The 12,565-nt window shown below is 36.9% G+C and overlaps 1 protein-coding gene across 1 annotated transcript in view; it reads right to left on the bottom strand.

The window, feature by feature from the left end:
- LOC140443457 (uncharacterized) overlaps positions 1-12,565 on the bottom strand; it is a 212,091-nt gene that overhangs the window by 43,065 nt on the left and 156,461 nt on the right. Inside the window, exon 7 of the mRNA XM_072534731.1 lies at positions 4,110-4,270. Coding sequence (XP_072390832.1) covers positions 4,110-4,270 — 161 coding nt within the window. The remainder of the gene's footprint in view (positions 1-4,109; positions 4,271-12,565) is intronic.

The following is a 12,565-nucleotide window of genomic DNA, read 5'->3' as shown; positions in this document are numbered from 1 at the left end:
AGTTATGTCTGATCGCTCTGGGATCTTGGACTATTATGGAAGACTTCGAGAACCGAGCACTATTTACATCAATGATCAAACCCACATGTTGGCTACGATATGTTGAAAATACATTCGTCATTTAGGGATGCTTTGGTGTCTTTTCAAACCTATCTGAATGGTATACTAGGTTACTAGGATATTCAGTTCACGATGGAGGTGGAAACTGATTAATATCTACAGTTTTTTCTCGTTAAAATAAAGAAAAACCAATCATAAGGTTTTCATCACTCTGTTTATCAAAAACCCACTCATACCAACCATACCATAATTCAGCCATTAATACCCTTGTCACCAGATAAATACGCCTTTGCGATGATGAAAGTAGACCCGCTGAGCTCTATATAGTTTAAAACAAGCTCTCATCCAAAACGGTTACCGCGAAAATCACATCAATAGTAGCATCTACAGACATCAATCTCCCACTCAATCTCAACCAAAAGACTCAGACCCTCATCATACGAAAGCTTTTCTTCACATCAAAGGTTCACTGACAAAATCGACAAAATTCCTAAATCAAGAGGAATAAAGACAATATTTACCCCCTCAACAAAAACTTTCATCTCTTGACCGAGCAATCAAATACAACATTTCAAATAAATAACACAGAGTTAATGAAATTAGAGGAGTTACACTGAGCCGCAAGCACTCATCTCGTGCAGTACTGCTCGATCATCTATAGGTCGATCAGACACCAGCGTATTCTAGTCTAAGTAGCAGATTCATTTAGAAATTTAAACTACTACTTTAGCCTTTATGTTTTTCTGGCCAGAGCCAGGGCCTGAATCATCGAGCACTGGATCATTTCACAGTGAAGTGAAATGCGGTTCGGCCGCCTGACCTGCTTAGCTATCTGGCCGATTGAGAAAATTTAGATATGAGTCTTCGAATCCGAATGTTGCACTGTTATGTATTTAACAGAACGCAGAAGAACAAGAAACTGATGCCAACGACCCAAGAGCGTAAACTAACGTACAGTGGACATAAAATGAGGAGAGACATACGAAATACTTTGGTTGATCATTGAAGGAAAATCCAGGAGAAAAAGTCAATAAAAAGAAAACAACATTCTTGGCTCACGGACCTGCCACATTGGCTCGGCAAATAATCGAAATCTTCAGGGCCCATATTTTGCCGAGCTGTTAAAGGCTACCAACAACACGGTTAATATGAAAAGAAAAATCAGGGATGCCTGAATTCCCCAGCGAAATATCTGTCTAATGATTTTCCACATATGGTATATTCCCTATTTAAAATTAAACATTTGTGGTATTAGAATGGAGGGGCTGACAAGTGACAGATGTCTATATCGTTAAAAGATGACCTCTTCGAAAGAAAAATCGACCTGGTGAGCATTTTCACAAAATCCAATGAATATTGCCAAATGTATGAGTCTTTTGAGGACTCTTTTGAGGGGCCAAATCTGTATAACGCACTAAATGCCAGTGTATTTTATCGTTTATCAATTTCGTTCATTTCCTTAAAGGTAATAATAGTTTCCCATGAAATCCTTATTGTAATTACTATATAAGTAATTAATTTGCCTCGGCGATATTCAATTGTTACAAATAAAAATAATGAGATAAGATTTTTTTTACTTATAATAATAATTGGCTAACCTAAAATTTTTATTTGATATTTCTTACAAACCAAATATCCTACAAGATAACTACTTATCTAATGAATCCCCATTGGTATGCCTGTCTTAGTTATTTCTAAAACAAAAGCGTCACAGATTGTCCTGACTTATTTCTATATTAAATTTCCAATAATATATTGCACTCGAACTAAGACTATTGCACAAGACGGAGTCTCCCTTCGTACTTCTTTGTGAAACTCTTGACTTCTTTTACTGTGGGCATCTTCAGCTCTCTGTGAAGATCATCAGTTCTATAAACCCATGGTGTATCTAATATGCATCTCAGGACCTTGTTTTGAACTTGTTGGATCCATGTTAATCTTTTCTGCACATCCCTAGAATTGTATGTCATATATCCAAACGGGTTTTAGAATTTGATTTTATAACAGTAACCTACTGTATATTGATAGTTTAGATTTCCGTTCAAGGAGTTCAATACATTTTATTGAATTTGCGGTCAAGTTCTTTCCTTTTCTTTTTAAAATGTTCCTTTCGTTTCCGAGTAGTTAATTTCTCTTAATGTAAAGAGTAGTTTCTCAAACAACTTCGATAGTATTTGCAGGAGTGATAACTGGTCTGTAATGAAGAAATCCAAGATGTTTCTCTGGTTTCCGTATCAGGATACCGTCAGTCCTCTTCTAAGCATCTGGCACGTGGTTTAGTCTAAATACTGCGTTTACAATATATGTCAACTTGATTACAAATTTTTTAGCAGATTTTTTGAAGTATTTCGCCAGTATTAAATCGTATCCCGGATCTTTTTTAGCACTAACAGCTGTTTGTTTTTCTTCTTCAACTTTTCAGTAGGAAAATTTTAACTACCGTAGGAGTTACCAGTTTGATTTTTGTTTGGTATGGTTTTTAAAGAAATAGCAAAAGTCTTGCCTTTTTGTTAATTATATCTCGTCCATCTATTGTCGTGATGTCCTAATACGAGTTTTATATACTGAGTGGGTATATTGTTTTTTCGGCCTTCTTGTCTCCTTCGAGAGTGAGTCTTCAATTTCCTATAAATAACTCTGTCAAGTATCTGTTTATAGATTCATGTTTTTGTTTTTGGAGTTCTCATGCAACCTTTGAATGGCTCTGTTTAGTCTGGTTTTATCTTCAGGTGCTCTTGTAGTCTGCATTTCTCTGATTTATACGGGATAGCTTCTACCAGACGTCATTTTCTTTGTTGTTGGTATATGTTTCCATGCTGCCTGTTAGATTTCCTGACTGAATATCTCTAATTCCTTGTCAAGTTGGTGTTTCGTTCTAGTGGTACGTTTAGTTGAATTTTGTTTATTAATTTATCTTGGAATCCATCCCAATAGATCCTCTCATTGGATAAAGTACGGTTTGTTTCGTTGTTAATAATCATTTCACCAAGAGTGATACCAAGTGCTGAGTGATCTGAATCTAAATAAAAGTTTTTCTCTTAACCTGAAAAATCTAGCAAATCCGGTATTTTGTAGATCAGTTGGCCAATAAATTGTCAAAAAAGAGCACTTGAGCGGGCTAGCAAAAAAAATTAAGAATAAAAACAGCGAGTGGTTAATGAAATTTTATATCTGCTAATTAATGAATTCTTAATATTTTTTTATAATAATACCACACATTTAAGTTATTCAAAATTTAAAAATTTTAATTTTTTTCCTTTAAAAATTGTGTTTATTTAATTATATAAATTGTGTGTGTGTAAAAATTGTTAAAAATAATTTTAGTAATTTTCAAAATTTGTTAAATATAATATACTTGGGACTTTTGGTTGGTTTTGGATTTTGGCCTAGGCGCTCATCTAAGAGCGAGAAATATGTCAACGCTAACAAAGTGGAAATATTTATATCCGAAGTGGAAATTGAAACGTCAATAAACTTATTTTAAACTTAAATTGTAGCTTATTCCCAAGAAAAATAGTAATTGCGTTATAGATATATTTAGAAAAATTAAAAGTTTTGTTTTGTAAACTATATTGTTTATAATATAAATGTGTATAAAGATTAATATCTATATGTATAAAAAGACAAGATTTTGTTGATTTCTATTTTGTATATTTTATGATAATTGTAATTTACACCATTCTTCTAAAAATCGAAAAGAAATGTTAATACAAGCACAATTAGAAGAAATTATTAAATCAATGGAAATTGAAGATGAAACCGACGAGATTTGAGAGAGTGATAATTACTTGAGTCCTAAACAAAAATTTGCTAACAAAAAAAAACAATATCCAGATAAACATGGTAGCTGTCTTAGTTATTATAAAAAAATATAAAATCATGTGCATCTGTAAAATTAACTAATCAAGAAATTATCGGACCAAAATACTAAAGAACTCGATAGCAGCAAAAAGGACGGGCCCACCCAAAAGTTAAACATGGAATGAAAACCGTAAAACATATATTTTAAATTATACTATATTAGGAGAAAATGTAAAAAATATACTTACTCATATTTTCGATAATTAGGAGACATTTTTCGATAGGTGGATTTTGTGTAAGCACAAACGGAGCACTTTTTCAGTCTACAAGTTGCAAGGTGTTGCACAGCCTTTTGGAATTGAGATGCCAGAGCACTATTCGAGTGTTCCATCAGTTTCAGATTTTCAACCTATAAAGAGTATGTATTTTAACATCTTTTAAAGAGATATCATTTTTTACGAGTTAATTTACTACAGAATGGAGTTCTCTACTTATTTTTAGGAAGTAGAGAACTTTCTAAGAATACGGTTTTTTTAATATACCAACTTTTAACAAATACTTGTACGTCGTTATGATTTAAACTATTATACCTTTTTAATTTCTGTTGATAATTTTTCTACTTCGACATAATTATGCTGGAGAGTTTTAAAAACATGTTGTGGTTATTTTGTCGGTAGATTGAGTAGGAACAAAGAGAAGCAACAAGCTTACAATATTTTCATAAAATGAAACATTGTCAAAATAAACGACAAACGAAGTTTATGGCGTAAAAATATATCGTGGGAAATAATTCTGAAATAATAATAAAGTTTAATCTAATTCTGTTGGGATCCACAATTACACTACTTGGAATCTAGGGAGTAAACGAAGATGAAACTATGAAAGATGCCTTTTTATAATTTAGTTTTAGTTTATAATTAATAAGTTACCTATATTAAAAACAATATATCTTATTGACCCTTGAAGTCATGATGTACACCTCGGTGTACGTCTATTTACATTGTGGCTAATACTACAGTAAATGACCGTTTGAAGTGTAATTTTCCTCGTCACGACGGATTTGCTTGAATATTTAGATTTAGGTTCCTCTTAGTCTCTACTTCACTTTTGGACTTCAGCTCATGGTTACTTTTATTGGGGGTGACAGCCATCCCTTCTCGAGGGTAAAAAAACATACGTTCAAAATAAACTAAAATCGACTAAATCTAAGCAACTTTTGGACTTCAGCCCATGGTTGCTTTTACTTAGGTGGTAAAAGCCACCTCTTCTCAGGGATTAAAAAACATACATTAAATATAATATAAGTCAGGAAATGGATAAATTGACTAATTCTAAGCAACTTCTATTCTATAGAGTTTTTTCATTAAGTCAATACTTTTTGAGTTAATTGCGAGTGAAAATGTTCATTTTTCAAAATAAACACCACGTTTTTAGAGGGCTTTTCTCAAATAACTCAAAAAGTAAGTATTGTTGAGAGTAAGAGTTGTAGCTCATGAAAAGTAAGTTCTTATTTGTCATATTTCAACGTAAAATAAACAAAAAAAGAAGCACGTGTCGGGGAAAAGTCTACAAAACTTTTTTAAAGTATTTAATTTTTTTTTTTATATATATATAATATATATAATATATATAATATATATAATTTCTAGCATTTACACAAAGCGAGTTACGCTCAAAATAAAGTTTGTTCCTTTGTATTGGTAAAATCATCGTGAAAATCACTCCCTAATAATCACCCCAAATAAAATTAATTGTTACCACTTTACAGTTTACTTTATTTATGTATTGATTATAGGATCTGTAAGTTCAACCGCTTTAGTGGTTATCTTTAAATAAATTTGGTTTCAAGTTATAAGAAAAATTTTTGAAATTTTGAAAAAAATGTCTATTGTTCAAAATAACTTAAAAAGTACTAGTAATACGACAAATCTTCAAAAGTAAAAAATATAGGTGTTGCTTTTCTCAACATTCCATTTTTTTTTATTTTCTGTAAAACAAAAAGTGGTTAAGATATTGCTGTTCAAAGTTTGCATACTCTCATGATTAGTGACTCGTTCAATCCCTTTCAACTACAACAAGGATTTAAAAAATAATTAAATGATCTTATTGCTCTTAAAAAACTTACAAAATGGTTTATTAAGTGCTTGATAGCATAAAAGCTAACCGAGTTATGATTAACATACCAGTCACAATCACATATTTTAGGAGATATCAGAACGCGTATACTGGAGCATTGTAAGATCACCCATCCTTACAAACGCATACCTAAGCGTTGTGTTTTAAGTTGACATAACATAAATTCATAACATTTTATTAAAAAAATTATTTTTATAACGGTAGAAATTATGTGTTAAAAAATTAAAACAGTAAATAAATCTAAGTTTAATGTCACTGATAACTAAATAATTCCAAATTGCTTGAATTTACAATTACATGATTTTTTCTAACAGGGGCCTTTTTACTCCTAAAAAATTAAAAGCAACCAAGGGCACAAGTACAATTTTCATGCAAATCAGTGGAGACAAGGTATTCACTGACATTGTTTTATTTTATAACTAATCTAGGGGGTGAAATTTAGAGGTTAAACTGTGATAAAATCATAAATTATGTTTGTTTTTAACGTTAATTATCATTAATTCACTTCATTAAAAGATACATTGTAATCAATTACCCGTTTTAATTTACAATTTAATTATATGATTTTTTTCTAATAGGTGTAGTTTACACCCCTAAAAAATAAAAAGCAGCCAACGGCATAAGTCCAAAAGTGAAGTGGAGGATAAGTAGAACCTAAATATGAGTTTTTTCAATGTAATTCGGTGGTGACACGGAAAATGTTGTACCGCCGTATTTTACGTTCATTTACTGGGCTATAAGTAATGTTGTACACTGCAGTATATAATGTATATTTAACCCGATAGATGTCTCGGTAATGTTGTACACTGCAGTATATAATGTATATTTAACCCAATAGATGTCGCATGGAGTACAAACATCAATATCAAATGATAAATATATTTTTCACTTGCCCGGCATGTTTTCGATAGTCACGTGCTTATTATTTATTTTTTAAAGTTCTTGAAGCAACGTTTGTTACTAAGGTAAGTACAAAATAATAGTATTGTTGTGAATTTATTAAAAGGTTCAATATTTATAACACTTACGGATTTAATTTATTTCTTTATTTATATTAACTTATCTGACAATAATTTATTATATCCGTACGTACAAATTCGCGAGCGCGGGTCTTGAGTATTAACTGGCCCTCCATATAAAAATGTTGTATTTATATACGAAATCCTGATATACTAGAACAGCATCGAAAGATCGCATTGTCTTGCATCGAAAAATCGAGAAGCATCTAGTTAGAGAATTCACCATAATTTGAATCTAGAACCTCCGGCGAAATTTCTACAACAAAACAGAATATTAGTCATCATATATTTTACAGTTATTTTTAGGCCAGGATTTTTATCGTAACATTGCCCCCCTCTTAAAAGATGGTTCCTCCTGGAACCTTGTCGGGACTGGAACCGGAACTGTATGCTGGTATCGGCAACTGGACCCTCTTTTACAACTTCCAGTTGTATAAAAATGACAAGGGACGGTTTTCTCTCCGCACCAGTAACTATGCGGATTGCAACAGACTAACACCTGGACTTCGGTGTCTTTGAAGATCTCCTCCACCATATTTCGGATAACCCTCCAATCTAATTGGCGGCACTCCAACTTTGGCATGGCTAACTTTTGCACGTCGGACTCTAGTACGTGCTCTCTCAATTGAAGTAAGGCTTCCCATACATCTCGGTAAGTAGGTTGGTCACGGGCAGTGTCTTTTGTTACCAGGTAGAAAAGGTAACGTGATGCATCTTGGAGTTTCAAGGTTTTACCGGGAGCTGGCACCTGGCATTGAAGTTCTGCAACTCGACCAAACTTCCTTCGAAAGACGGATGCCAACCCTGGTGCGTCTTTGATACTGGCCGGGATGGTGAGGGCCAGCGAGTAGTCATCGGGGAGCGCTAGTAGATCTTGCTTTTCTTCAGTGGTAACACCATGTCTCGCTTTACCGGTACGTCCATAGGCACCCATGAATTCCTCAAACGTGAGGTCAGACACATCGTGGACTTGGTTTACTTCCACTTCTTCATCTACGTCGTGGTCACCTTCGAAAGACGCCAGCCGGTTATGGTGTACTATCATCGGCTTTCCCTTCGGAATCTTGCTTATTCGGTAGATGACATCGTTGATCTTCTCCATAATGAGGTATGGACCTTCCCAAAACTGCTGCAATTTGGGAGAACAACCTTTTCGCTTCTTGGGATTATACAGCCATACTTTGTCGTTCTTCTTAAAGCAACCCTTTTCGGCTTGTGTATCGTACCGTTTCTTCATTCGGTCGCTAGCGATCTGAAGGTGGGAACGGACCAACTCATGTACATCGTCCATTCTTCTTCGTAATTCGATCACATAATCTTCACCTGCTACATCTTCTCCAGGTCGACACCCAAACTCTAGATCACAAGGTAGTCGCATTTCGCGTCCGAATAGGACTTTCGCTGGTGTCTGGCCTGTTGATTCGTTAACAGCAGATCTGTAGGCCATTGTGAAGAACGGAAGGTATTGGTCCCAGTCTCGCTGATGATCGGACACCATCTTTGTCAAATATTTGCCAACTGTCCTATTCATCCGTTCTACCATACCATCAGATTGCGGATTATATGCTGTAGTTCTTGTTTTCTTCATGCCTAGTCTATCACATATTCCTTGGAATAGATCGCTTTCGAAGTTCCTGCCTTGGTCACTATGGATCTCCAAAGGCACTCCAAATCGGCTGATATATTCTTGGATCAACTTATCTGCAACGGTGGCGGCCTTCTGGTCTGGAAGTGCGTAAATCTCGACCCACTTAGTGAAGTAATCCATTACTACCAGCATGTACTTGCCTCCATTTTCACTTTCTGGAAATGGCCCAGCGATGTCCAAAGCTATTCTTTCAAACGGGCTTCCAACATTATATTGTCTCATAGGAGCTCTCCTTTTTCGGTAAGGCCCGTTACTCGTGGCACAAATAGTACATTTCTTACACCAGTCCTTTACATCGTCGGAACTGTTCATCCAATAAAACCGTTCCCGAATTCGCTGAAGGGTTTTCCTTACACCAAAATGCCCTCCCGATGGACTGTCGTGTAACTGACGAAGTACTTCGGCTATTCTGCTCTTTGGGATCACCAACTGTCTTCTCTTCTCTGAACCGTCATCATTTTCCAGGACTCGTTTAAGCAAGCCATCTTCGATGATAAATGAGTCCCACTGGGCCCAATACGTCTTAACTACTGAGCATAGGTTTGATATTTCCTGCCAAGGTGGTCGACGGTTTTCCTCTTTCCATTTTCGGATTTTCTGTATAACTGGATCTCTCTCTTGTTCTTCTCTGATCTTAGTAGGCGTCCAGTCGTCGTTGACAATCGTCGTTCTTAGCACTGCTGCTTCCTTGGATTCCGTTTTGTTGCAGTGGGAACACTCTGCTGAGCATGGCCTTCTGGAAAGAGAATCAGCGTTTCTGTGGCTAACTCCGGCCCGGTGCTCAATCTTAAAATCGTATTCTTGGAGTCGTTCGATCCACCTGGCTATCTGACCCTCTGGATTCTTAAACTGCATCAACCACTTAAGGGCGGCATGGTCGGTTCGGATTAGAAACTTTCTTCCATAGAGGTATTGATAGAAGTGCTCTACTGATTTCACTACTGCCAGAAGTTCTCTTCTCGTGACGCAATAATTCCGCTCAGGTTTTGAAAGAACTTTACTAAAATATCCGAGGACTCGTTCCTGTCCTCCTTGAATCTGAGACAGCACTCCTCCAATTCCCACATTACTTGCATCTGTATCTAAGATGAACTCTCCTTCTGGCAGTGGATACCCTAAAATTGGTGCTGTTATTAAATGCTTTTTCAAGGTCTCAAAGGCATTTTGGCAGTCTGTATCCCAGCGGTAATCTCTTGCTTCCTCCGTAAGTCGCGTTAATGGCTTAGCGATATCTGCAAACTTCTTAATAAACCTCCGGTAGTAAGTACATAGTCCAAGAAAACTTCTCACCTGATGTTTGTCAGTTGGTTTTGGCCATTCCTTAATGGAATCGATTTTTCCCTTATCCACGGCCACTCCTTCTTTACTGACTATATGACCCAGATAATTGACTTTACCTTGAAATAGCTGGCACTTCTTGGGGTTTAACATCAATTGGGCAGCTTTAAGTCGATTAAAAACGTTTTCTAAATTCTTCAGATGTTCTTCGAATGTCTCCCCCAAGACGATTATGTCATCCAAATAAACCAGGCATGTTTTCCAAGATAACCCTCTCAACACATTTTCCATAAGCCTCTCAAATGTCGCAGGAGCATTACAGAGTCCAAATGGCATAACGTTGAATTGCCACAATCCAGATCCTGTGGTGAAGGCTGTCTTTTCTTTATCTACTGGGTCCATTTCTACCTGCCAGTATCCAGACTTCAAATCCAAAGTAGAAAACAATTTACTTCCAGCCAATGTGTCCAATGTGTCATCGATCCGAGGCAGAGGATAACTATCTTTCTTGGTAACGTTGTTCAGCAAACGGTAATCCACACAGAACCTCGTCGTTCCGTCTTTCTTCTTAACCAGGACCACCGGAGAGACCCATGGGCTCGTAGAAGGTTCTATCACCCCGTCTTTCTTCATTTCCTGAACAATCGTTTCAGCTTCCTCTCTCTTCGCCTGTGGTAATCGTCGAGCTGTTTGACGAATTGGCTTAGCATTACCAGTATCAATTTTATGCTTAACAACGGTAGTTCTTCCCGTCTTTCCTCCTTTCGGTACGAAAATATCACGATACTGCCGAAGAAATTCCCTTAATTTCCTTTTCTCCATCTGATTTAGAGACTGTCCTGCAACTGCAACCATTTGGTCGAATTTGTCGTTGGAATTATCAGATGTTGTCGCCTGACGGATTATGGATGTCACAGGTACACAAGTTCCTACCTTTGTCTCTTTCTTGATGGTCACTGGGTAGTCGTTGACATTGATAAGTCTCACAGGAATTTCTTTGGCCGAAGTCACCAATTCCTTTCCAATTATGATTCCACGGCCAACCTCATCGTCGTGGTTCCAAGGCTCCATCATAACAGGTGTCCCTTCGTCTACAATTCCCTGTAGTCGCGCTACTATGATCGTTTCGCTTCTCGCAGGCACGACTGTATCTTCTGTAATGGCTGCTTGCACAGTGTTGTCATTATGTGGATGGAGAAATACCTCTTCGTTGCCAACTTTGATTACCTTATTCTTAAAATCCAATTGGAATCCATGCATATTCATTACGTCCATTCCTAATATAACATCCTCTTCGATGTCAGCAACTATAACAGTATGGACGAACTTTTCTGCTCCAATTCCCAATTGTACCATGATTTCTCCATGAATGTTAGCATTTTCACCTGTAGCGGTCCGAAGTCGCAACCTCGTTGGTAACAGTTTCTTTCGGCTGTTTATAACTGTCGGGCGTATAATGGTTCTGGTCGCTCCGGTATCCACCAACAACGTATGCTTTTTACCATTTATGTCTCCATCTACATATACACTATCTTCACGACATTTCAAAGAAGCTATTAGTATAAGAGGGTCTTTGGAAGAGTTCCGGGTCGAAGCTGCCCCCCTAAGGTTGACTCGTTCTGGTTTTCCTGATGGTGAGTTTCTTGATTTTATGGTCTTCTTTTTCTTGCATGTCATGCTTTTCATCAAATTAAAGAGCTGGTCAAGTTTATCTTCATCTCCTTCCTCTTTTACAGTCCTAACTTTACTGTACCCGCCAGAGGCCTGCGTAGCTGACTCGTATTCGAGGGCGGCGGATAAGACATCAACCAGCGTCTTGTGACGGGCTAATCGCAGTGTTCTCTGCATTTCATGATCACGAAGACCATCAATAAACGTTTGAACGGCCAATTTTTCCATCATGTCTTCGGGAGCTGTTGGATAAGCATATCGTACTAATCTGGCAATATCTACCTCATATTCTTGAAGAGCCTCATCTTTCTTCTGTCTACGATTTTTAAGCTGTGACTGATATACATGCTCCAAATGTTCGTGGCCATATCGCATATTTAACCTCTTCTTCAGTTGTTCGAAATCATCGGTCTCCTCTACGGCTATGGTCTGAAGCACATCTAAGGCATCTCCTCGAAGAGCGATAGTCAGGTTTACAGCCTTTTCTTTTTCAGACCATCCATTTGCTCTTGCGGCTGATTCGAACTGTTTCATGTAGTTGTTGCATGATGATTTTCCGTCGAAAGTTGGGACTTTCACATGGACAGAACCTCCACTTCCTTCAAATTTCGGTCGTGTTTCCAACTTACATTTCGTCTCGTCTTCTTTTGTCTCCACTGTAATTGGATTGTTTCCTCTCTCTGCTGTCCCGGTTTCCTCCATCTTCTTTTCCATCTCTTTCCATATCTTTTCTTCGAAGGCCAACATATCGGCAGCAACTTGGTTTTTTAACGAAGATATTCTATCGTCCAGGGCAGACATCTCAGAAGTGACTTTAGAGATTTCCGAAGAGATGTTAGCAGAGACTTTGCTTTCCAGAGAAGAAATCTCGTTAGAAACTTTGCTTTCTAAAGAAGCGATGTCGCCGGATACTTTGTTCTCCAATGATGCGATGTCGCCGGAAACTTTGGCT

This window comes from Diabrotica undecimpunctata, chromosome 6 (genome assembly GCF_040954645.1).
Source record: "Diabrotica undecimpunctata isolate CICGRU chromosome 6, icDiaUnde3, whole genome shotgun sequence".
Classification (NCBI taxonomy): Eukaryota; Metazoa; Arthropoda; class Insecta; order Coleoptera; family Chrysomelidae; genus Diabrotica; species Diabrotica undecimpunctata.
The sequence above is the reverse complement of the archived record's forward strand: the minus strand, read 5'-3'. Positions and strand labels throughout refer to the sequence as shown.